Source organism: Neophocaena asiaeorientalis, unplaced genomic scaffold (assembly GCF_003031525.2).
Source record: "Neophocaena asiaeorientalis asiaeorientalis breed wild unplaced genomic scaffold, Neophocaena_asiaeorientalis_V1.1 scaffold218, whole genome shotgun sequence".
NCBI classification, from domain to species: domain Eukaryota; kingdom Metazoa; phylum Chordata; class Mammalia; order Artiodactyla; family Phocoenidae; genus Neophocaena; species Neophocaena asiaeorientalis.
In genome coordinates this window covers 5856876-5882219 of record NW_020172818.1, presented here as the reverse complement: position 1 = coordinate 5882219, position 25344 = coordinate 5856876, and the positions used below count along the sequence as shown (strand labels likewise).

General features: G+C 43.6%; 1 protein-coding gene across 3 annotated transcripts in view; it reads left to right on the top strand.

Annotated features, from left to right (window-relative positions):
- The window catches only part of BST1 (bone marrow stromal cell antigen 1), a 29703-nt gene extending 6633 nt beyond the window's left edge, over window positions 1-23070 (top strand). The window contains exons 4-9 of one of the 3 annotated variants that reach the window (XM_024741808.1): window positions 228-310; window positions 3622-3698; window positions 4046-4138; window positions 8140-8226; window positions 11523-11582; window positions 21560-23070. In XM_024741808.1, the coding sequence (XP_024597576.1) occupies window positions 228-310; window positions 3622-3698; window positions 4046-4138; window positions 8140-8226; window positions 11523-11582; window positions 21560-21665 (506 nt within the window). In that variant the 3' untranslated portion in view covers window positions 21666-23070. Of the gene's footprint in view, window positions 1-227; window positions 311-3621; window positions 3699-4045; window positions 4139-8139; window positions 8227-10906; window positions 11497-11522; window positions 11583-21559 lie in introns of those variants that run through there. The other 2 variants (XM_024741810.1, XM_024741809.1) reach the window with 2 other exon arrangements.
- Window positions 23071-25344: the final 2274 nt, after the last annotated feature.

The following is a 25344-nucleotide window of genomic DNA, read 5'->3' as shown; positions in this document are numbered from 1 at the left end:
TGCTAGAGCTCCAGTAGAGAATTAACCCAGCTGTTTAGTTCTCTGCTTTCCTCACATTTGTGCCGAGCACAATGACAAATGTCTGTGGGCAGAGCTATGAATGTTAAGCCCATACACATTATGTAGAGTGAGTTTCAGTATATTTTGCGGAGCCAGCAAATATTTTCAATTAATTCTTCCTTGATACAATCTTTGAAATAAAATGTGTTTGTCTGTTTTCCCTGTAGGACTCGACTACCAATCCTGCCCTACATCTGAAGATTGTGAAAACAATCCTGTGGATTCTTACTGGAAAAGTGCATCCATCCAGGTAATCATGGGATGGCTGGCTGGGTGACTGAGCAGGTGTGGGATCTGTGAACAGGGGACAGAAGGGTTCAGAGGCTGGGCCATTGGGTCATTACTAAACTTCTCTGAGTCTCAGTTTCTACCTTTGCAACATTCTGATTCACGCTCTCTGCTCCATAAAGGGGTGAGGATTTAAGAAGCTAAAATGCTTAACGCAATGCCTGGTACAGAGAAAAAATTCTGAATGTTAGCTCCAGAAGAAGGTGTTAAACAGTGATTATTACTCTGGTGTTGTGGTTGTTGTTAGTAGTTCAAATCAATGTGATTTTGATTGAGGTGTGAAGTGGGGTAACCCCTGCTTTATAGGAGATCCTGGGACCCCTAAGATCTAGATGTGGGCGTCAGAGATGTGCACAAGGTTGATATGAACTGAAGAGGAGGCAATAGGAGACCAGGGATAAGCTGGAGACAAAGAAATGGTCCCCTAAATGTGGGTCTGTTTCTCAGAGGATATTGTCACCAGAGTTGATGATAGCTATCAGTAGCTATAACATGCCAGTGACTACAGCTTACATTTTCTGTCACCAGTGTTAGACCAAAGATTCCAAATAAAGAGGGTGCAGTCCTTAGCTCAAGTATTGAGCAAAGCAGTCAACTATTAACTGTTAGCTGTATTGACGAGGAGGCTGGTGGATGTCAGGTCCTTCTACCCACGGCCACCAAGCTCCTTTCAGGGCTCTCTGTGTCTCTTCTGGTCCTACTTCCTGCTCTGGATCACCAGGTGTCCACTGGGTCCACTGTTAATCAGGGTGAGCGAGACTTTGGTCCAATCCTCCACCACAGCTGCAGTTTGGATCTAAGCAGAGGGCCCGCTCCAGACAGAAGCATTCTTATTCCTGTGCTCTCCTGCCAGCTCCGGTCGGAGCCCTCCGTCCATGCCCGCTCCCCACAGCTTCTGCTTGTAGTGCAGGCTCCAGGCAGCTGGCAGTGAGCTGCCTGAGCCCCTCAGTGAGGAGTGGGAGGTGGTGGATGCATCATCACTTGAACGTGGGATCATAACGACAACTTGGGGGTGATGTCAACATTATATGTTAAAAAAAAACAAACCGTATTCTCCCCAGCAGATCTGCCCAACTTCAAAGTGTGCCGGAAGCCACCATCTTATACTTCCTTCAACTCTAGAATGGGAATCTAATAATCATGCTCACATTTTATGAGCCCTTAGAATACGCTGGATGGTCTGAACATGACGAGAGGTAGTCTAGTATAGTGACGAGGAGAGGGTCTGAACTATAGCAAATAGGTATTCAATAAATGTTAAGTATTATTTTAAGTGATTTGATCTTTACAATCCTATGGGGTAGGGACTCTCATTACCCTTGTTTTACAGATAGGAAAAATGAGGCACAGAGAGGCCAAGAAACTTGATCAGACTTATTACCCAGCTACTAAGTGCAGCAGCCAGAAACTACATTTTCGACCATGACTTCATAGAGCCTCACTGTATCTGCACGCATGTTTTTTATGAAAAAAAGATTTTATCATCAATGTAATAACTGCTCAGGATAGAGAATGACAAATTATAGAAAGTATAAATAAGAAAACTAATAATCCATATTCATGCTACCTAAGGGCAAATAGTGGTCATCAGACCTTGACATTTGCAGATTTAACTGAGACTGTTAGCCTACTTGGAAGCAATCTGAGACAGGCGTGGCACGGAGTACATTGTTGCTTTGTTGCGGCTGGCATTCGGCGTGGCTCTGCTGGGCATGTGTCACAGAGCTGCGTGATACCCCCTGCCGTCCCCCGCACCCGGCTTCACACTAGAATAAACGTTTTATCAGGGAAATTATATGCTCCAGTAGTGTTCTCAACTGGAGATTTGGGAACTTCTCTGGACCTGTCTGTCCCTTGGGAATCTCAGGGACAGACAGGTCCAGAGAATATTGACTAATATTCCCAGACTTCTGCCTATTTATTTATTTTATTTTATTTTATTTTATTTATTTTTTTGCTGTACTCGGGCCTCTCACTGTTGTGGCCTCTCCCGTTGCGGAGCACAGGCTCCGGACGTGCAGGCTCAGCGGCCATGGCTCACGGGCCCAGCCGCTCCGTGGCATGTGGGATCCTCCCGGACCGGGGCACGAACCCGTGTCCCCTGCATCGGCAGGCGGACTCTCAACCACTGCGCCATCAGGGAAGCCCTGCCTATTTATTTTTAACAGAGTGGAGCACATGCTCTGTCCACCTAGTCTTGCTTTTTGCTTTGAATGTAAGCACTTTCTACGTTATTGCATATCTTTTGTAGACTTTTATTAACGGCTGGGTAATATTTCAGACACGAAAGGGCCATAATTGACTTATCCTTCCCTGTTGTTGACTGTTTTAGACTGGTTACAAACCATGTTGCGATATACATCTTTGTGCACATCTCTGTGCACCAGGTGATCCTTCGTGCTGTTTACCAAGTATTTCTGGCTCATCTTCTGAGCCTGTGGTTTGCACTCATTCTGTCTCTTGAAGTTACTTACATGTGACTTATGCTGGCCAATAGGATGTGAGTAGGAATGACTGTGTGGCATCTGGGTGGAAGCCTTTAAGAACTGGTCTGTGATTTGCCACTTTCTTCTCCCTTTTCTGATAACCAGTGACTCTGCAGTTGTGGAGACTGCATCAGCTTGAGTCCCAGAGCAAGGACATATGGAGCAAAACCCAAACCCCAAATCCAAACACTTGTGATAAACATGTAGTGTGTGCATGAAATAAAATCTTTCTTGTTTAAAGCCACTGTGATTTTGAGGTTGCTTGTAATGCCAGCATAAGTTAGTGTACACCAGCTGAAACAATGCTGGAATCTGATACTAGTTTGCATTATTTTATAATGGTAGATTCCCAGGCATGGAATTACTGCGTTTTTGACATTTCAAAGCAGTTTGCTTTCCAAGATATGCCAGTTTGCATCCCTCTGGCTCTATGAAATACCAAATTTATCCCATCCTTGCCAGTATTGAAAATTGTCAATTTAAAAAACAATTGACCGGGCTTCCCTGGTGGCGCAGTGGTTGAGAGTCCGCCTGCCAATGCAGGCGACATGGGTTCGTGCCCCAGTCTGGGAAGATCCCACATGACACGGAGCGGCTGCGCCCGTGAGCCATGGCCGCTGAGCCTGCGTGTCCGGAGCCTGTGCGCCGCAATGGGAGAGGCCACAACAGTGAGAGGCCCGCGTACCGCAAAAAAAAAAAAAAAAAAAAAAAAAAAAAAAAAAAAACAATTGACCATTTCATAGCTTAAAAATGACAGCTTACTCAAAATGCTTGTTTCTTTTTGCAGTATGCAAAGGATAGTTCTGGGGTGATCTATGTCATGCTGAATGGTTCAGAGCCAACAGGAGCCTATCCTGTAAAAGGGTAAGAATGCAGCCACCAACATGTAAGACAAAGATGCCAAAATGTGTTTTTAGTTGTTTTTAATGGAGGCTTAAGAGAGTCATTCACATCCTCAGTCTAATGCTTGCTTCTGTAAGATCAGGTAGAGAAAAACAATTGAATGACCTGGAGATCAGAACTATGTCCATACATTTATAAAACTAACAGCTGATGAATGCCTGAATGAGATAAGTAACCTAAAAATTAAAGCTAAAAAGTGCCCCCCGCAAAGCTTTAAAACAGGAGTAATGTGTAAGTCAACTAACATTGATATGGGAACAGTATCATATTGCTTTAGGACTTTAAGAAATGTCTTTCTTGTTTCTTAGGTTTTTTGCAGATTTTGAAATTCCCCACTTACAGAAGGATAAAATCACACGCATTGAGATCTGGGTTATGCATGAAATCGGGGGACCCAATGTGTAAGTTATGGTGCTACTGGTAATGATCTTTGTGCAAACCTGCTTTTCTTGGATGTAATATGATCCAGTCTGATTTACATTTACATTTCTGGGGAATCAACAGTCTTCTCTGTTTCTAATGTGGTAGGCAGAGAAAGGCAAAGGCTTGACTTTCTGGAAATGCCATGAGTCAGTCCTGAGCCCAGAGAGAAAACCTCCTTTATCCAGATACTCCTCTCAGCCTTTCTGAGTAGGTCATTTGTGTAGGTCAAAGCCAGTTTTTCTCCCTGGTCATTTAAAGCTCAAAAGCCTCACTGGGAGTTCACAGAATGGACTCATGGACCATGTAACGAAGACTCTCTTCTCAGAGAACAACCAGTTTCGCAGCTGGGTCTCAGATAACTGGCTAAGGAAACTTTTATGATCCATATTTTTCTCGGAAGCCACTAACTCAAGTGGTTATATCAACTCAGATATCAGTGCAAACTTGAACTCATCCTTCTCATCAACAAAGGGCAGTGCTGGCAAAACTAAAGATAAAAAACGTAAACCCAGTTGGCTCAGAGACAAGCCAATAAGGCCAAGCCTGGTAAAAGCTGTGCAGCCGTGATGGTGCTTCAGAAGCAGCTGGGGCCCTGTCCTTCAGAGCATTGAAGCTACATTGGGGAAAGCATTGAGTGGATATGTTATTGAAAGAATGTTCTGGAAGAATCTTAGCAAATTCCCCATTTCAGGCCGCCAGGACCCCCTAAGACTCACCATATAATGAGTGATATTTTTTTTCTCTTGGGCAGAAGATTAAATTTGCAAATGACTTATTACATAGTCATACCAGAATCTGCTCTTCTCTTCCCAGAAGACAACTTATACCTATTGTTGCATGAAAAACAATGTGTATTGTTTTTCTTGTTTCTGTGAGAAGTTGCTTTTTGTCTAGATATTATGCTTGCTTGTTGTTTTAATGTATCTATCAGAGAAAGATTGTCCTTTGAATCTTTTTTTTTAAAAAACATCTTTATTGGAGTATAATTTCTTTACATTGTTGTGTTAGTTTCTGCTGTATAGCAAAGTGAATCAGCTATACATATACATATATCCCCATATCCCTTCGCCTCTTGCGTCTCCCTCCCACCCTCCCTATTCCACCCCCTTAGGAGGTCACAAAGCATGGAGCTGATATCCCTGTGCTATGTGGCTGCTTCCCACTAGCTATCTATTTGACATTTGGTAGTGTATATATGTCCATGCCACTCTCTCACTTCATCCCAGCTCATCCTTCCCTCTCCCCATGTCCTCAAGTCCATTCTCTACATCTGCATCTTTATTCCTGTCCTGCCCCTATGTTCTTCAGAACCATTTTTTTTTAGGTTCTATACATACATGTTTACATACGGTACTTGTTTTTCTCTTTCTGACTTACTTCACTCTGTATGACAGACTCTAGGTCCATCCACCTCACTACAAATAACTCAATTTCGTTTCTTTTTATGGCTGAGTAATATTCCATTGTATATATGTGCCACATCTTCTTTATCCATTCAAATGTTGATGGACACTTAGGTTGCTTCTATGTCCTGGCTATTGTAAATAGTGCTGCAGTGAACATTGTGGTACATGACTCTTTTTGAATTATGGTTTTCTCAGGGTATATGCCCAGTGGTGGGATTGCTGGGTCATGTGGTAGTTCTATTTTTAGCTTTTTTTTTGTGGTACGCGGGCCTCTCACTGCTGTGGCCTCTCCTGTTGCGGAGCACAGGCTCCGGACGCGCAGGCTCAGCGGCCATGGCTCATGGGCCTAGCCGCTCCGCGCCATGTGGGATCTTCCCAGACCAGGGCACGAACCCGTGTCCCCTGCATCGGCAGGGGGACTCTCAACCACTGCGCCACCAAGAAAGCCTTACTTTTAGCTTTTTAAGGAACCTCCATACTGGTCTCCATAGTGGCTGTATCAATTTACATTCCCACCAAAGTGCAAGAGGGTTCACTTTTCTCAACACCCACTCCAGCATTTATTGTTTCTAGATATTTTGATGATGGCCATTCTGACCAGTGTGAGAATGATATCTCATTGTAGTTTTGATTTGCATTTCTCTAATGATTAGTGATGTTGAGCATCCTTTCATGTGTTTGTTGGCAATCTGTATATCTTCTTTGGAGAAATGTCTATTTAGGTCTTCTGCCCATTTTTAGACTTTTTTTTTTTTGTTTTTTTTTGATATTGAGCTGCATGAGCTGCTTGTATATTTTGGAGATTAATCCTTTGTAGTTGCTTCGTTTGCAAATATTTTCTCCCATTCTGAGGGTTGTCTTTTTGTCTTGCTTATGGTTTCCTTTGCTGTGCAAAAGCTTTTAAGTTTCATTAGGTCACATTTGTTTATTTTTGTTTTCTTTGAATCTGTTTTTAATGAGATAAGGAAATTGCAATTCATTGTCATCTCAGCACATTATTCCTGTGTCAGGAGAGATAATAAAGGGGTAAGAACACCTGGTTGTCCACATCTGTGCCACAGGATGGAGGTGCAGGTCATGAGCTAAGAAAATGGAGGTCCCAAACTGCTCAGATTTTAGGGGCAAAAATCATAGAGAGTGAAAAATCACATGGCTGATAGCTAATTGTGTTTAGCACTGCTTTGATTGCTTTTATTAAAAAAAAATAGGTTAAATAACCCATTGACTGAGCTCTGTGTCTAGGTGTCCTGAAACCTCCATGTCATTGCTTACCAAAAAGTTCTAAGTAGTGAACTTGGCCCAGAGAAGGACATAGAGATTTTGGCAAGATTCTAAAACATGATGTCACTCAACACCTTACCCTCTTCATTCCCGTAATGCCTAGAATTCCACTTCTGTGAAAACTTCCTCCAATGGCTCATTTCCTCCCTGTACACTCCCTCTCTGTTAATTTTATAGTGGGGAGGCTGTTCACCTTCCCACTCCAGGTAAACTGAGGCCGGATCCTGTCTGCAACGTGAATAACATACCTACTCATCACAGCTGGCAGTGCTGTACCCACCTCTCTTTGCCTTTATCAATCCCCCTGCTTAACTCTGACCGTCGAGAGGGCAAGAATCCTTGTTGATGAGAATGTGGGGAGATAGACATCTTATACTCTGTTGGGGTGGTCAACGTGGGGTTCAGTGTGGCAGTGCCATCAAGAGCCTGAAAATGCATTCAAAACCTCAGTGACAGAAAACCTACTTTCAGGAATGTATGCTAAGGAAACAAATAATTAAGCATGTGTATGAAAATGAAACTTCAACAAGGTTTTTTTGTAGTGTCAATGACATTGCAATATAGGAATGAACCTTGGTCTTTAACAAGAGGCGACTGCTTTTATGAATTGTGTTCTGATTATGTAAGGTAGACCAGGCAGGAATGAAGAATAATGGTAGAGAGGTATATATGTATAGACACAGACATGGGCAAATGCATATTACAAAATGCGTTGGGCAACAGAATCACATTGTAATATTTTAAAAGTCTTGTGGGAATAAACGTACTGTAAAAGTCTAGAATGACGTACACCAAAGTGTTAGCAGCAGTTATCTCTAGTGATATGAGATTTGGGTTTTTTTCCCTTTTGTTTATTTGCGTTTTCTAGTATTTTTTGACATGTATGTTTTTGTTTCCGTTTGAAGCTTAACTTAATACACTCTGGGTTGAACAGGCAGGCACTCACCTTTGGCCAGGCTCGGCGCACAAGCACAGCGCTGCGTTGGCGTTGGCGGGTGGGGCTATGATGAGCCCTGTGGAGCACCGCGCATGCGCCGGAGGGCAGAAGCCCTCCGAAGGCGTGTGACTTGCAAAACTTCAGGCAGGTTTGAAGGCTCAGAGCACCCCGTCCTGGGCACCCGCGGCTTGACTGCTGGCAGCCTTTTTGGGTCCAGAGAATTTGCCACATATTTCTCCAGAGAGGAGAACATCTAGGGAGCACACGGTCAAAATAGTTTTTGATTAACACAGAAACAGCTCCCCCCATCCTCTTCTCCTTCTATTTTGATAGTTTTTATGTTTTTGTGTTTCAGGGAATCCTGTGGAGAAGGCAGTGTGAAAATCCTGGAAGAGAGACTGGAGAAAATGGGTTTCCAGTATAGCTGTATCAATGACTACACGTAGGTGGCATATTATAGTCAGTGTATATATTCAAAGGAGGAGCAGAGGGCTGCCGAAAAGGTTTTTCAGAGATCAGCTCCAAAGGCCACGGAACTGTGCCTTCTGGGTTGTCACTGGGTGTGGGGGCTGGGAGGGCCTTCTGGCCAGGGTTCCGCCTGGCCCCCGCCCACTTCTGTCCAGAGTCCTTTTTAATGACGCTAAAGGACAGACAGCAGCCCTTTGTCATTTGTGTATGTCTAGTTTTCTCTTCACTCGCTTACTGCATGTGCGTCACCTGAGAACAGGGACTGTGGCCCCTGCATCTCTGGATGCCACACTGCACATGACATGTGCTAAGGTGGAGTTTGAGATACTTACAGAGAGATGCATGGTGACTGTGGACCAACAGGAAAATCACCATAGCTACCATTTATTGAGCACGTTATGGGACAGGCACTTTATATACGTATAATCAGAGATCGTTTCAGGGCATTCCTGATACTTGGAAATGTAGGTAAATTTGGCTCAAACCCTGCAACGGTTGAAAGCCCTCCCCTGGACTGGGAATTACTCACCTTGCTGCTTCCTTCTTCTCTCTGTGTCGGCACCTGAGTCTGCAGGCCTGTTTGTCTCCTTAGGGGCTGGAGTCCAACACTGCAAGGACTTAGTGGCTTTCCCGAACGTTTGTGGGTATGGCAGGGTGCCCATTACATCTGCAGTCTTTGCCAGTGCCCGTGACCGTCCAGGCAGCCCTGTTGCCCTCTGCTGTCTCAAAAGTTCTATGGACCTGGTAACTGTCCCACCTGAGCAAAGCCCCTGGAAGTATGGGTCTCCCCCTACTCTGGACTCCCCAGGAGAACAAGCCCCTCAAAGCTGTTCTTCTTCCACAGCTTGAAGCTGTACCATTTTACTCATCTATTATTGCTAATGCTCTCAGGAATCTCTCAAGTTAGGTGTTGTTATCACCCTCTTTTGAAAACAAAGTGAAGCACATACTCTTTTTTGGAAATATAATCTGTGTGCAGAAACCGTAAGTATACAGGTGGATGAATTTTCACAAGTTCAACATACACATGTACCCAGCATGTAGATCAAGAAACAGAGCACAACCAGCACCCCTAGTCTCCCCTTGGCTTCCCTTTCAGGGTCCCCGCCTGCCCACAGTAGTAACCACTCTCTAGACTTGTAAGAGCATAGGTTAGTTTTATCTGTTTTTTTTTAATTTTATTTTTATTTACTTTGGGCTATGTTGAGTCTTCGTTGCTATGCGCAGGCTTCCTCTAGTTGAGGCAAGCGAGAGCTATTCTTTGTTGTGGTGCGCAGGCTTCTTACCGCGGGGGCTTCTCTTGTTGTGGAGCATGGGCTCTAGGTGTGCGGGCTTCAGTAGTTGTGGCACGCGGGCTCAGTAGTTGTGGCTCGCAGGCTCTAGAGTGCAGGCTCAGTAGTTGTGGCTCACGGGCTTAGTTGCTCTGCAGCATGTGGGATCTTCCCAGACCAGGACTTGAGCCCATGTCCCCTGCATTGGCAGGTGGATTCTTAACCACTGTGCCACCAGGGAAGCCCTAGTTTTGTCTGTTTTTAAGGTTTATATAAATATCCGCTTTTCATGGAGGGGTAAATTGAGTGTTAAGAGAGGTTGAGCAAGTTCCCAAAGGTTCCCACTCGGTGACAGAGCTGAATTTTGAACCCAGTATTGTGTGGCCCTGAAGATTCCTCTTTTCTTTCTACTATAGAACTCTAATTCTTAATCAAGTCATCAGATTTTAGTAAATTAAATAAAAGGTAATTCTTATTCTAAAACAGCTCAATGATAGAGAAAAATATGGCTAAAAATTCCACAGTTATGACCCCTTTGCTTTGGTCCAGGACCTCCCCCGAGGAGGCTGTCTTTTTATAAGTCATCAGGTCAAGTGTGGGAGCCCAGCCAGGGTCTCATTCCTGACTCACGGCTGTGAGCCTCAGGGTCTCAGCCTGCTTTTACTGGCTCGAGTTTACCCCACCAAAGCTGGTTTCAGGGCTCCTCCCTTGCCTGGCTCAGCCTCCCAGCTCCCATTTTTGTACTGCTCGTAGGCTTTCTCTGTGTTAAGGTAGGGTTTTTATTGCTCCTGGGAGCCCAGAGGTGATAACAACAGGCTTAACATGGGAGAGCGAACAAGGTTAAAAAATCAAACCCAAGCCAGGTGCCTCTCAAAATTCAGGTGACATTGACCTCTGTCCTGTGGCAGTTGAAAGTTCTCCCCAGGATTCCTGCAAATTTTGGCGATGTCTTTCTTCAAAGCCTCTCTTGTCTCTTGATTGTTTTCTGCTTAGCGCTGTATTGATCCAGACTCAGTGAAACTCAATGCATCTTTTTGGGGGGACGTAACACAGCAATAACAAACTACTCTTGTAAAAAATATCTGAATAGGGCTTCCCTGGTGGCGCAGTGGTTGAGAGTCCGCCTGCCAATGCAGGGGACACGGGTTTGAGCCCTGGTCCGGGAAGATCCCACATGCTGTGGAGTGGCTGTGCCCGTGAGCCATAGCTGCTGAGCCTGCGCGTCCAGAGCCTGTGCTCCGCAATGGGAGAGGCCACAACAGTGAGAGGCCCGGTAACACACACACACACACAAAATCTGAATAGTGTAGACTGAGAAGTAGGGAGTCCTACGGAGGGGTCACATAGCGTGCCATAGACCAAACCTGTTTCCTGTTCTTCCAGAGTCCTCTCTGGTCCCCCTACCCAGAGATCCTTCCTTGGCCTTCCTCCCACTGTTACCTGGATCCTGTCTTCACTGCTGCTTTCCCTTCCCTCCTGGCTGCCTGGACCCCATATCTTCTACCTCTACTGTTCAGAGCAATTTAACTTTCTTCACTGAAGCCTGGGCACCAGCCATCACCTGTGTGCTTCGAGTCCAACCTGCCCAAAATTCTTATCAAGAGGTTTTTCCAAGCAAAATCATACATCCTTACAGAAGTGGTTCCATGCTGGGGCTCTGGAGTGGAGGTTCAAGTCCAGCTCCACAGCTTGCTACTGCGAGAACTTGGGCAAGTTCCTCTGGACAGCTTTCTCAACTGTAGATTGGAGATGATAATAGTACCTGCTTTGTTTGGCTGTTGTGAGGATTAAATGACATAATCTATGTAAAATATGTAATCAGATTTCTTGGTACATAGTAAGTGCTCAATAAATGCTGGCTAATATTTTGAAAAAGAAACTATGTTCTTCGAGGTCAAAGATTTTGTATCTCCAGTACCTTGCAGGCCCCCCCATAAATGTCTGATGAATGAAAGTCATTTAAATAATCCCTTAAATATTACTTCTTTTCATTTTATAGACCAGTGAAGCTCTTAAAGTGTGTGCAACACAGCACTCATCCTGACTGTGCCTTAAATTCGTAAGTGAATGTCTTAACCCAACTTCCGTGCTTCCCCAAAATAATCAGTCCGTACTCTTTATAGAATGCTGGTGGATTGCACTATCATTTTACACCCACCCCCTAAAACGTCTGGCTGCAGAGTAAGACTGGTACTTCTGCACTGCACTTCTCTCCATATCTGAGCTGCTGGGTTGGTGCAGGTTTGCTGAACATCTGTGCAGCTGAGCTGAATGAACCCCTGCCATGTACCACAGAGCAGAGGCTGCCCTGATGCCTCAGCTTCAGCACAAAGGCTGGGAATGGGGTGGCAGGAGGACCTATTAAAACTTATTTCTGTTGCCCTTAGAGATGACAGTTATTTTACCAGCAAAATGGGTTTATTTGGGAATAGCAGAGGAACTGCAGTTCGGGACAAGCAGGCTATAGCAAAAGCCATAGACAAGTCCAATAAATGAAAGAGAGGAACTTTATTTTATAGAGAAAAAGGAGGAAGTTGGGAGGGGGTGTTTTGAATGAAAGTCCGTCAGAGAAAAGTGAGAATTCAAGGTGATGACAGTTTCTCATTGGCTGAGTTGCTGGGGTAGTCGATTTCTTACGGAAGATGCAGTGCACATCTCTCCTGCTGTGGCCTGTTGATGATTGATGATTGCTCCTGTGGATGATTCTGTTGGGGCCTGTAATCAACAATTCTTCCTATAGTTGATGAGTGGCACTGCATGAGAGCTCCCCCTTCTGACCTCCTGACTCCATTTAAGTGGTAAAGTTTACATTTCTCAATCCTAATGTATATATTTTTTTAAAATTAATTAATTTATTTGCTTTTATTTTTGGCTGTGTTGGGTCTTCATTGCTGTGCATGGGCTTTTTCTAGTTGAGGCAAGCGGGGGCTACTCTTCGTTGCGGTGCATGGGCTTCTCATCGTCGTGTCTTCTCTTGTTGCAGAGCACGGGCTCTAGAGTACGGGCTCTAGAGCGCAGGCTCAGTAGTTGTGGCGCATGGGCTTAGTTGCTCCGCAGCATGTGGGATCTTCCCGGGCCAGGGATCGAACCCGTGTCCCCTGCATTGGCAGGTGTATTCTTAACCACTGTGCCACCAGGGAAGCCCTATACTATTAGTATAAATGATAGCATACATAGGATTCTGCAACGTGCTTTTTTCGCATAAGAGTGTCTTGGTGTTGTTTTCCTATCTGTGGTGTTCTGTTGTGTGCGCACATCATGATTTATTTAACCCATTGCCCATAGGTGGACATTTAGATTGTTTCCAGTATTTAGCTATCATCAATAGTGAATAAGATGAAGGCTTTTCCCTCTACTTCCATTTCCTCAAAGTAATTTCTTTAACATTTTGGTCCATCTCTCCCATACATCCCAGTACACACACATACACATATGTTACCAGGCAGAGATGTAAGTTTGTTCATCTGTTTGTTTTTGGTTTGGTCTTATTTTCATTTATTTACTTGCCTCTGTTTTTGTACAAAGAGCAGTCATGCTGGACAGACTGTTCTGCTGTGGCCCTTTTTCACTTAACGATATAAGGACGTCATCCTTTTCTGTCTGTGCGTACTTTCTGACTCCGTGTTTTAGTGGCTGCGGAGTATTCTGTAGGATGGCCACTCGCCATTTATTTAACCATTTTTCAGTCATAGGCTGACTTCATTGTAGGTTGTGGTTGTAGTTGTTTATTATTATAAACAATGCTGAAATATAATCCTTGATTGCATACCTTGAGCTCTTGTTCAAGCGTCTGCGTAGGAAAGATTACCAGAAAGGGAGTTGCTGGGTCAAAGGATGTCTTTTTAGTTTGAATTTTGATATGTTTCAACAAAGCTGCCCCAGTGTGCGCTCCCACCAACAGTATGTGACAGGTGCCCCTTTCTCCCCTTCTTCACTAACCCTGGGTATTATCTGTACTTGTACCTGTATCTATACCTAATTTTAGTCAGTCTTCTGGATAAAACATGATGCTTTATTGTTGTTCTTTTTTTTTTTTTTTTTTTTTTTTTTTTTTTTTTTTGCAGTACACGGGCATCTCACTGTTGTGGCCTCTCCCGTTGCGGAGCACAGGCTCCGGACTCGCAGGCTCAGCGGCCATGGCGCACGGGCCTAGCCGCTCCGCGGCACATGGGATCTTCCCAGACTGGGTCACGAACCCGCGTCCCCTGCATCGGCAGGCGGACTCTCAACCACTGCGCCACCAGGGAAGCCCTTTATTGTTGTTTTGATTTGTGTTGGCAGGAAGATTTCTTATGCCAACACCTGAGTTCTCTTCCCTTCCTTTCCTATCGGCTAAAATTGTATGTACCTTTAAGGACCCAACTCCAAATGTGCCTTTGTCTGTAAGGCTTTCCTAATTCTGTAGGTGGATGTAAGAACTCCCTTCTCTGTGCTCCATTGACTTTGTGCACAACCCAACTACAGCACTTCCCTCTCTCCAGTCATGTTGTAATTCATTCCTCACCATCTGTCTCCAACACTCGACTTAGAGATTGCATGAACTTCCTCTTTGTGCGCCTCATCACAATTGCACAGAGTAGGTGCTCCATACATGTCTGTAGGATCCATTTTTCCATCTAGAAGGAGAAGAGAACTAATCTGGGCTGGACATCAGCTGTATGCCAGGGGCTGTACTGTGTGCATTGCATAGAACATTCTGTTCATCCTTCTAACTAGTCCATTAGATAGACACAGAGAGGGGAGAGAAAGACAGACAGACAGACAAACAGACAGGCAGAGAGACGGCTCATCATCCCCATATAGCTCTTCTTCCCATCTTCATTTAGTAATAGAACCCTTGAATGTTAGTTGGCCTCATGGTTGCCAAGAATAACAACTGTACTTCCCAGCCTCTCTTTCCTCTGTGGCCGAGTGATGTGGGTGACTTGAAAGGAAAGAACATTCATTCCCTCCCCCTTTGTTGGCTGGTGTATGGACCCAGAAGGTGTGGTGATGAGCCACCTTTGCTGGGCATGGCAGAGCATGCCATAGACGGAGGCTGGGTGCCCCCTACCATGGAAACACAGCATCAGCCTGCACAGTTAGAGAGAGACAAACATCTGTCTTGTCTAAGCCCCTGGGATTTGGGGTCCTTTCAACAGCAACCAAACCTATATCTGAACCGATACGGATAGGTTCTGTTACCCTCATTTCAGGGGTGTAGAAACTCTGGCTTAGGGAAGATAATGAAGGATTTGCCCAAGAAAAGACTACCCAGCCAGTGAGTGGGTCTGAAGCGAGTCTATGAGGTTTCCAGAATTCACCCTTGTGACTGTTAGGCTCTTTTGACTAGAAATTGGGATAAGAGATCCAACCAACACCAGCATGTGTCCCAGGGTGGCTGGCGAGGTTAAGTCCTCTCCCACTCTCTGCTGTTCACTGTCTGTGAATTAGGCACGCATGTTTTTGAGTCCTCTCACAGGAAGTAAAGAACAGTCTGTGTACCTGGGTCTTCACTTTCCTCACCTGAGAATGAAATCCACTCTCCTGTCCCTTCTGCTCAGAAACCTTCAACGTTCCCTGCTACCGAGTCTAAACTTCTGGCCTGGCCTTCCTGGTTATAAGAACCTCCTTCTAAACACACCACCCACTGCGCCCCACTAGAAACTTTCACTGCAGGCTCGGATCCACTTCCCTGAAGACACCCTGTGCTTTCCTGCCCACAGTCCTGTGGACACTGACCCTTCTGGCCATGGTGAGAGCAATGCAGTTGGAGTCAGATGACCTGAATTTGACATTTTTCTCATCTACAAAACTGAAATAATGGAAATTGCCACATGGGTTTGTTGTGAAGACGGCGCCCAACCTCCCTCCTAGACAGGATACTAGAAAGACTCCCCGGAGCCTGGACCCAGGCGCAGGCTTCAGGTTCCTAAAGTTCAAGTAAGGAGCACATTGGTCGAAACTCATAATCGCAAAGCATCGCACACCAGATCCAGGTAGCTCAGCAGAAATGGGATGTGTTGAAGGATATTGGGTCACTCAGAGTCTTCCTGGGAGAGCCAGAGAAGCAGGGCTGGAGGCTATGCCAAAGTCCCACCCAGAACTGCCCTAGGGGGGATCCGCCTGCAGCCTGCTGGGCACGGACACCGCGGGGATTTCCTATGATGCTCGTGCCTGGATGCTCCTTCTAGAATGTCTGCCACGGCTGCCTCGGAGAGCTGGTGCCAGGGCACCCCCAGCTACAATGAACCCTCGGTGGCACCTGCTGTTTTAATCTACTCTGGCCACAGCTATACCCAGTTGTGGGTACATCTGGTTGGCAGAGTTTTGGGCACGTGTTTGTGATCTAACTCCAGGGAGGCTGGGAAATTGAATCTCTGCTTTAAATCCAGCCTCACGGCTTTAAATCTCATCTGTATGCTGGTGACTCCAAAATGAGTATTTCTATAGTCCAGGCCCTGTACTGAGTGCCACACTTGTATATTCAGCAGTTTACTCTGATGTCTAATAGATATTTCAGATGCAACACATCCCAAACCGGACTGAATTTACCCAGGGTGGTAGGCTGAGTCATGGCATCCAAAGATACGCAGGTCCTTATTCCTGGAATGAGTGGATTTTACTTTATATTACACAAGGGGCTTTGCAGATATGATGAAGTTAACGATCTTGAGGTGGGGAGATTATTCTGGACTATGCTGGTAGGCCCTGCATGTACTGTAAGTGTCCTCATAAGAACAAGGCAGAGGGAGATTTGGTTCAAGAGGAGGGGAAGGCAGTGTGGTGATGGAAGCAGAGATTAGAATGATATACTTTGAAGGTAGATAAAGGTCAAGGACACAGAGTCTCCCCTTAGGAGATTTTCCAAAAGGAAGCAGCCCCACTGACACCTCGACTAACCCGGGAAACTGGTTTCAGACTCTTGACCTCCAGAACTGTAAGAGAATAAATAAAACTGTGGTGTTTTGAGCCACTGAGTTGATTACAGCAGCAACGGGAAACTAATACACCCCTCGGTTGGTCTACCCATACATCCCTGTCTCAATTGATGGTAACAACCCACCTTTCCAAAAATCTCCAAATGCCTGTTCCTAAAATCTTAGCGCCATTCTTGATGCCTTCCCTTCTTTCACCCTTCAGCAAAAAATCCTGTTGATTCAACTTACAAAATTAATGGAAAATCCCATCATCTACTGTGACCAGCCTGGTCTGAGCCACTGGGCCTCTTTGAAACCCAGCTACTAAGAAGTTAGCCTTTTATTTTTATTGTTTATTAGGGAAATTTCAAACATGCACATAGTATAAGGAATAGTCCTTTAAAATTCAGTCATGTCACTCATCTGCTCACAGCCCCGCAGTGAGTCCCACATCACTCCGAGTTAATGCCAAACAGCCTTCCCAGGACCCCCAGCCCCACTTCTCTCTGACTTTTTTCTTCCTCCCCTTCCCTCACTGGGCCTCAGCCACAGTGACCTCCTGGGACTTGACAGCACATTCCCACTACAGGGCCTTGGTCGCTGTTTTCTCTGCCCGGAAGTCCTTCCCTATGTGGCCAACTCACTCACTTACTGTGTTTGCTCACATCTCAGCTCCCTGAGGCAACCTTGACCTCCATGTTTAAAGCTGCAGCCTGCACCGTCAGCTCTGGCTCTGCAAACCCCCTCATGTTGCTCTACTTTTCTTTTCTATAGTATTTGTTTATCATCTTCTGACTTATTTGCTTGTTGAGTTTGTTTTTTATTACCTGTTTCCCATCTGTTAGAACATCAACTCCAGGAGGACAGGGGCTTTTCCTTGTTCTGTTTGCTGATCAATGTGACTCAAGAACCTAGGAGGGAGCCTGCAGCCTGGTAGGCACTGAGGAATGAATGAATGAGTGAACAAATGATTGATTTTTCTACCCTGGGGAGGCATAGATTTGAGACAAAGGATGTTGAAAGGGGCTGGGCAACTGAAGGGAATGACACGGGTTCTGTGAGAGTTTGTCCTATAAGAAGTGACTAGGGGCAGCATGTGTAGAAGTACCAGATTTTGATTGTAAGAAACAGAATCCAGCTGTGGCTCATGTAGGTGGAAAAAAGGGGAATAAAGTTGTTGTGGGGATTTAATAGAAGAGACTCTCCAGTGAGCAGGGGGCCTCATAAGGTCTGGAGAGGTAAGTGTCCTTATTGTTACTGTGTAACTTAGGTCTTTCTGGTTTTACTCTATCTCCTTAAACAGACTTTAAACTTTATGCAGATACAGATGGTGTAAAGTTCCTTCCTGTAAAACCTGTTGCACCCTACACTGCCATTCCCAAAATGGGCAAGTGGGGCCACCCTGGCACTGGTGCCTGCTTTTCCCTCCCCTGCTGCAGGCTCTGTACGGTGAATGAGGGCAGCTCTCCTCACCAGTCTTCAGGTCTTTCTGAGCACTTTGCACATGTCAGCCTGTCAACCTGGTCTTTGGAGTCATCATCTCATTGCATCCAACCACATTCTTGGAAGGTGGGCAGTTTGATCACCATTAGTGATGCTGAGGTTCAGAGAGGTTAAGTGACCCCTTAAAGTCACTCAGGACTGGCTAGAGGCAGAAGTGGCACCCAGGTCTGTCGGTGTGTAAAGTCCTTGCTCTTCCCACTGAACCACACTGCCTCCAGATGTTTCTGGCGTTCACACCACAGCAGAGACGTAAGAGGTTTATAGTTCCTGACCTGTTCTTTCCTTCTTTGGGCATTATTTCAGTGACCGTTGAACAGATTTATTTATGACAGTTCTTTCCCAAGTCCATTGAACGTCAAGAATAAAACCCTCTTTCACGCTTTGCTGAGGTTTTCTCCACTTTCATTACTTTGGAAGGAATTTTACTAATCTCCTTTAAAAATGATTTAGCAAAGAATACTGGTAGATAATTTACAGAAGAGGAACCATCAGTGGCAAATATGAAACATTATTTTATTGATCTAATAATAATGAACTACACATTCAATAAGGGGCAATTTCCACCTCAACTTCTTTAACATACCGTGACAAAAAATAGCAGAAAGAAATATATATATATATTTTTTGCGGTACGCGGGCCTCTCACTGTTGTGGCCTCTCCTGTTGCGGAGCACAGGCTCCGCACACGCAGGCTCAGCGGCCATGGCTCACGGGCCCAGCCGCTCCGTGGCATGTGGGATCTTCCCGGACCGGGGCACGAACCCGCGTCCCCTGCATCGGCAGGCGGACCCGCAACCACTGCGCCACCAGGGAATCCCAGCAGAAAAATATTTTAAAGATGTTATTCAATGCTTGATGGCATTGTAAATTGCTAAAATGCTTCGGGAGAACAACTTGATAATATGTATCAAGAATTATAAAAATATTCATAATCTTTGACCTAAGTCAGACTTTAGGTACCCTATTCTAAAGACATGATTCAAAATATAGATTCAATCTACATGCTCACAGATGTTCACAAACAATTCTTTTTAATGCAGTATCAGAAGTGCAAACATTGAGAGCTGGAGCTAAATATTCAAGGGTACGAGAATGGTTACATCAAAGGGTTATACTTACTACATGGAATAGAATGTAGCCATTAAAAACAATTGTAGGTGGTTTATGTCAGTTATATCTCCATAAAGCTGGGGGTGAAGGTGAAACAACCGTAATCCTGATAATCATGCAGCAATATGGAAAAATTCTCACAAACAATTAAAGTGAAAAACATGTAGAAAACAACTTTATATGCTTATAGGTTATAATATTGGCCAAAAATTCAGTGGATGGATAATCTACAGGATTGGTGAGGATATGAGAAAACAGACGTACTCATGTTACTGACATAAGGTTCGCTGTGTCAGTCAGGGTCAAGGGAAAACATCAGATTTCCCATCTTGCCCTGAATTCTCTCTCCAAAATGTGTTCCCCCGCTGTGCCCTGGCCCTAGGCCACAGAAGTGGGATGGCAAATTTCACTTGCTTAGGAATAATGGGGTAAAAGACTTTGAACCTGCAAAAGTTTAGAATCCAAATCGCATTATTTTTGTGGTAAGTTTAGGAACAATCTGTATTTTTTGATATTTAATTTATTTACATCATTTTAATTTATTTACAACATTTTAGAGAGTTTATCATTTAAGAATAGCTCTTGGAATAGCCCTGTGATTCCAATATAAGTGTAACTATTAAATAACTGATTTAAAAAAAACAAAAAAACTTATTTCAGACTTAGGAGTTTTAGTTGAAAGTTATAAGAGAATTTTAGTAAGTTTTCAATCAGTACTGGAATGTTTAAGAGAATTAAGATTAAATTTTATACATTTATTAGATTTACTAGAATTAAGTATTCGAGAAGGTTTTGCTCACTTAAAGTCATTTAAAATATTTTATAAAGAAAATGTAATGTGTTAAAATGTAAGTTTAAAATAATTTAACCTAAAATAACTTGAGTTTAAAATATTCAGGAAATTGGAATAATTGTGAAGCCCCCTTAAAAGTTATTATCAGAGTTGACTAGGCTTTTAAATTAAAAGAATACTATTCATAAATTAACTAGAAAAGTGGATGGGAAAGTCAAGCTTTTGAATTTATAAATTTAATAGTTAGAATTAATTTTTAAAACCAAAGTAACTGCAAACAATGTGCTTTTTCTCTGCATAAACACCACCCTCAAGCAAAGCCTCACAGTGACATGAAAAGCTTAAGCTAAAATGTGACAAGTGGACCCATGCATCTAAAGTGAAAGGGAACAAAACTATATTCTGTTTGTGCATGATAATAGATGTAAATGATAGATCTAAGATAAACTCCCAATGGCTAAGGAAGGGAGCGAGAACTGGAAAAAGGCGAAGGGAGACTCATTATTACTGTTTAGTTCTGTATTATTTTATTTTCTTAAAAAGTAAAAGTAAGTTTGTCTTTGTCTTAATTGGTTAATTATTTAACAGCAAAAATACTAATCAATTTTGAATGAACTGTCTGGAACATTAACTGAATTAGAAGTGCAATTATAGAAAATGTCCAGCAGGAGGAGCCCTAGTACAAATTTGTGGGCTGCTCGAGATTCCTTTAGCAAAAAAGGGGCGAATAGCGCTCATATGGAGTAAGCAACTTTCAAGGACCCCAGCCACTAGTCGGGATCCAGGGAATAAAAACCTCAGATTGTTTCATAATTTTAAAAGTTTGTTTTTTAATTGCTTTCAAAGAATTCAGTAATTTCTGTTTTTAAAAATCTGGTGGTCAGACCCTATTTGCTATGACCAGAGTCCCTATTTTGGCCAGATCCTCTCTCAGTGTCTTTATGTCATGACTGATTTTTCCTCACCAGTTAAACTGTGATGATGTGATGTCCATCAGTAGGGAACTTGGGGAACTTTATGGTACATCCATACAATCAGAATTCACCCATGAGGAAGAATGAATAAACTCCACGTGTACCGATATGGAAGTATGTGCAAGATGTGCTGTTGGGTGAAAAAACAAGTTGTAGATTCCACTTGTACTTAGATAAAAGGATATGTGAGTCTGTGTGTGTGTGTGTGCGTGGGAGTGTGTGTGTGGGGAGAGTGTGTATCGCATTCCTGGAAGGACAAATCAAAACTATCAAGGATGATTCTCTATGGAAAGTGGGAATAGGGAAGCTAAGGAGCTTTTACTTTTCACTTTGTAACTTTCTGTACTATTTATTTTATTTATCTATTTATTTATTTATTTTTGGCTGCAGTGGGTCTTCATTGCTGCGCGTGGGCTTTTCTCTAGCTGTGGCGAGCCGGGGTCACTCTTTTTTGCAGTGCGCGGGCTTCTCACTGCAGTGGCTTCTCTTGTTGCAGAGCATGGGCTCTAGGCGCGTGGGCTTCAGTAGTTGTGGCATGCGGACTCAGTAGTTGTGGTGCACGGGCTTAGTTGCTCCGCAGCATGTGGGATCTTCCAGGACGAGAGATCAAACCGGCGTTCCCTGCACTGGCAGGCAGATTCTTAACCACCGCACTGCCAGGGAAGTCCCATGTACTATTTAAATTTTCCGCAGTGTGCAGAAAGTAGGTGTCATCCACCAATACTGACATTTTTTCTATTTCCTTTTTAATTTGCAGGGCAGCAACATCTACTCAAAGAGAAGCCCTGTCCGTTTATGCAGAACGAAGTGCCAGCTTTGTCTTTCCTCTCTTAGTGGCTTTGGCTTCAGTTGCTCAGATGTAATAACTAGAAACCCAGCTATGTTGCACTAAGCAGCCTGCAGTCCTGAAACCTGCCCTTGCCCAGTCATCCTTCTTGTTCTGTGTACACCAGGTGACTCCATTGTCTAAAGAAGCTTCCTGCTGGGAAAACAATGTCCTGAAATGGGTTTTGAATGATATACAGGGTCAGGATTTCAGAAATTAAGCTAGTTCTATTTAACCGGTTAAAACTACTGCATTAACAATTTGACTGACATATATACACTATGTATAAAATAGATAACTAGTGAGAACCTATTGTACAGCACAGGGAAAAAGAACTACTGCATTAGAATTAAAGCTAGTTATTATTTTCTTATTTTCCTAATGATACAACATATTGAGACTCAGACTGTTTGTTATATAAGCAAACATTTTAAGAAAATTTTGGTAGAATTGTATATATATATATTTTTATATTTTCTTATACAACCAGCAGGGCACACTGCATGTTTGTTGATAGCTTCAAATATATGTATACTATATAAGTGTATTCATACATGTTTGGTAGGCAAAGAGTTACGTATAATGATGTCCATTTAAGGGTTATTTATAATGAAGGGGAACTAAGCATTCTACTAATAGGGAACTCTTTGCATATGTTTTGGTATATCTGTAGGATGGAATAGTATTCAAATAGGAAAAGTTATGTTTACCATATGTTATGTTTACAAGCCCAAATGTCCTTCATCTGGTGAATGGATAAACTAACCTTGGTATATCTATACAGTGAAATACTACTCGTAACTAACTATGGATAAATGCAGCAGTGTGGGTGAGGCTCAGTTGCAGCATGCCAAGTGAAAGAAGCCAGACCAGAAGGCTACATACCGTATAATTCTGTTTACAGGACATTCTGGAAAAGGTGAAACTATAGGAATGGAGAACTTTTTGGTTTCAGGGTTAAGACTAGGGGGAGGGGCTAACTGAAAAGGAGCATCCTGAGGGAATTTGAGGGGAGTGACAAGACTGTTCTGGATCACTGGCTATGGTGGTGGCGACAGGAATCTGTATTTGCCAACACTCAGAACTGTATGCCATAAAGTCATTTCACTGTTTGTAAATTAAAAATTTTCAAAGAACATTTCGTGACATAGAAAAATGCCAGCAATCAGTGTAAGACATAGGACATAAAATTATTTATATGATCTAATTGTCTAAAATATAATACAAATGTAACATTGTGGATGTATGTTTGTATTATACGCATATTGTAAATGAATGAAAGGGAAAGAAAGAAACCCAAAAGCGGAGCAGTGATTTCTGGAGAATGTTCTTATTAGTGATCCCTATTCTTGACTTTTGACTTTTTGTGTTTTCCGAATTTTCTCTAATGAGCATGCATTACTTTTCTAATCAGAAAAAGAGAAATAAACACATACACGTCATCTATGTGTGGTAATTTGACACAACACAAACCATTTCCAGAAGAGGAAAACAACACCAAAACTCCTCACAGACACTTCCTGTTCTCACTCCCTTTTCACCTAAAGTGAGCGTGGGAGGTTTAGATGTGAGAACTCGCAGATTCTGGTGCCCCAGCGACCAGCAACTGGGGGTGAGAGCTCTCGCTTTCTGTCATTTCCTGTAAACCTCTGGAGAGAAAAAGAATTGCCCATTGCGGGCAGAGCCATTCCTCAAACCTGCTGCCCTGACTGCAGAGCTCTTTCTTCCTCCTGACAGAGCCTCTACTCCATTTTATGTAACCACTTGCCCAAGTGTTCACTGTAGAGCTGGGAATCCTCACAGCTTGATTGTTTTATATAACACACATTTACAATTCAATCTCATGCGTATTTAGAGATCACTTCAGACACGGCACTGGGCAGGGAATCTCACTGGGAATGATTGCACAGGTCTCCCAACTAGCTCCCTGTGCCTCCAATCTCTTTCTCTCTTGGTTCCTTCTTATCTCCCATCATTACCCCTCTCTTGTGGGGTCTACACACTCAGCCGCCCAACGCCATGGTGCTCATTCCAGGGTTCGGGAGAGGGCAGGTCCCTTGACCATCACCATCAGTCACCTTCATCATCTCCATCATCTTAACAGTCATCATCACCACCATCATTATCACCATCATCATCGCCATGCCTAGTATTTATTGAGTTCTTACCATGAACCAATCACTGTTGTCAATTTTTAATCATTCTTTTAATTCTCGTTACTATCCTCATTTTGCAGATGAGAAAACTGAGGCTTGACAAGGTTAAATCACTTCTGCAAGGTCACCCAGTTATTAATGGAGGAGAAGTGTTACAACCAGGTGGACTGACTCCATCACTGGAGTGCTTTTCCATTTGCTGCACTAAATAAGGCCCCAGGAATGTTAACACTTGGATTCTGCTCCAGAACCCTCTGAACTCACTTCCCCCTTCCTCTTTCTATTTCCTCAGTCTTCTCAGATTTCCAACCTCACACTCCACCTACCATTTACGTCTTTGCTTTTCTTTTGCACTTTGACACCAGAAATAGTCTCTCTTGTCCCAAACTGAACTCCCATCTTTTCTACACCTGCATCTCTCCTCCTCACCTCAGCACATTTAAGGACACTTGTCAGGGTAACATGCCTTCTATCTCACCTTCCCAGAGCTGACACTGTCAGATCCCTATTCAGACCGCCTGAGCATTGTAGGTGGGCATTAGACTTACAGCTAGAATCCTTCCAGGGGTGCATATGAGCATGAGGTATTACCAGTGTCAAGATTTTTTTTTTCGTAGCTGAGGCCCATGGGTTTTGGAGAAGCCTGGTATGGATGGTTGAAACTTGGGATTTCTTTTTATATAAATGTTGAACACATGTATCCTTTGTCATGAAATACCAGGTTATGGATGTCTTACCTTAGCTTCAGGGAATACATTTGACCAAGGTTTCTAGAAGAAAGAAGGAAAGAAAGAAAGAAAAGAAAACCTCTGTAACGTTTCACAATGCTGTCCCAGTTCACTCACCATAACAACCCATATGCCATGACAAAAATTAGAGCATTATAAAGAGAGGCAGGATGAACAAGCTTGCCAAAGCAACTTTTGTTCTCAATTCAGCCTTGGAATTCATCATTTCTTCTTCTTTGTGTAGGTTCCAGAATTTTATGATACCTCTCCCCCTACCCAATGAGCTCTAATAGGTTTCCAGAGGGATCCAGACCTTACCATGTATCTTATTATTGAGGATATCACTTGAGTTACCACCTCTTCCCACCATGTCTAGCAACAGTAGATTAGACAAGTGTCCAAACGACATAAATCCTACTGGCCAACCAGAAGAAAAAGGAGGTAGAGCCGGCTTCAAGGGTTGTGATCTGTGCAGTTACACAGGGACCCATGCTCAGAGGGGCCCATGCTTGGTTTAATGTTCTTCTGTCTCTGTCTTTAAATTTTTAATTTTTGAACAAGGAACACAGTATTTTCGTTTTTCACTGGGACCTGTAAATTATGTAGCTGGTCCTGAGTGGAAGTAAAGCATTCCAAAACAAAAGGAGCCTTATTCTGTCTAAGGTGGCCCTGTTTAATATGTAAGAAATAGGTGATGGAAGCTCTGACTGTGCCCAATCTTGATCACAGGCTTTCAGCGCTCGATGGGAGCTGAAAACACCCCTGTTGGCTCCTCTTCAGCGTATTTCATATACCTGGGGAATTTTTTATCTTCTAAGTCCTGCTTCCCCAA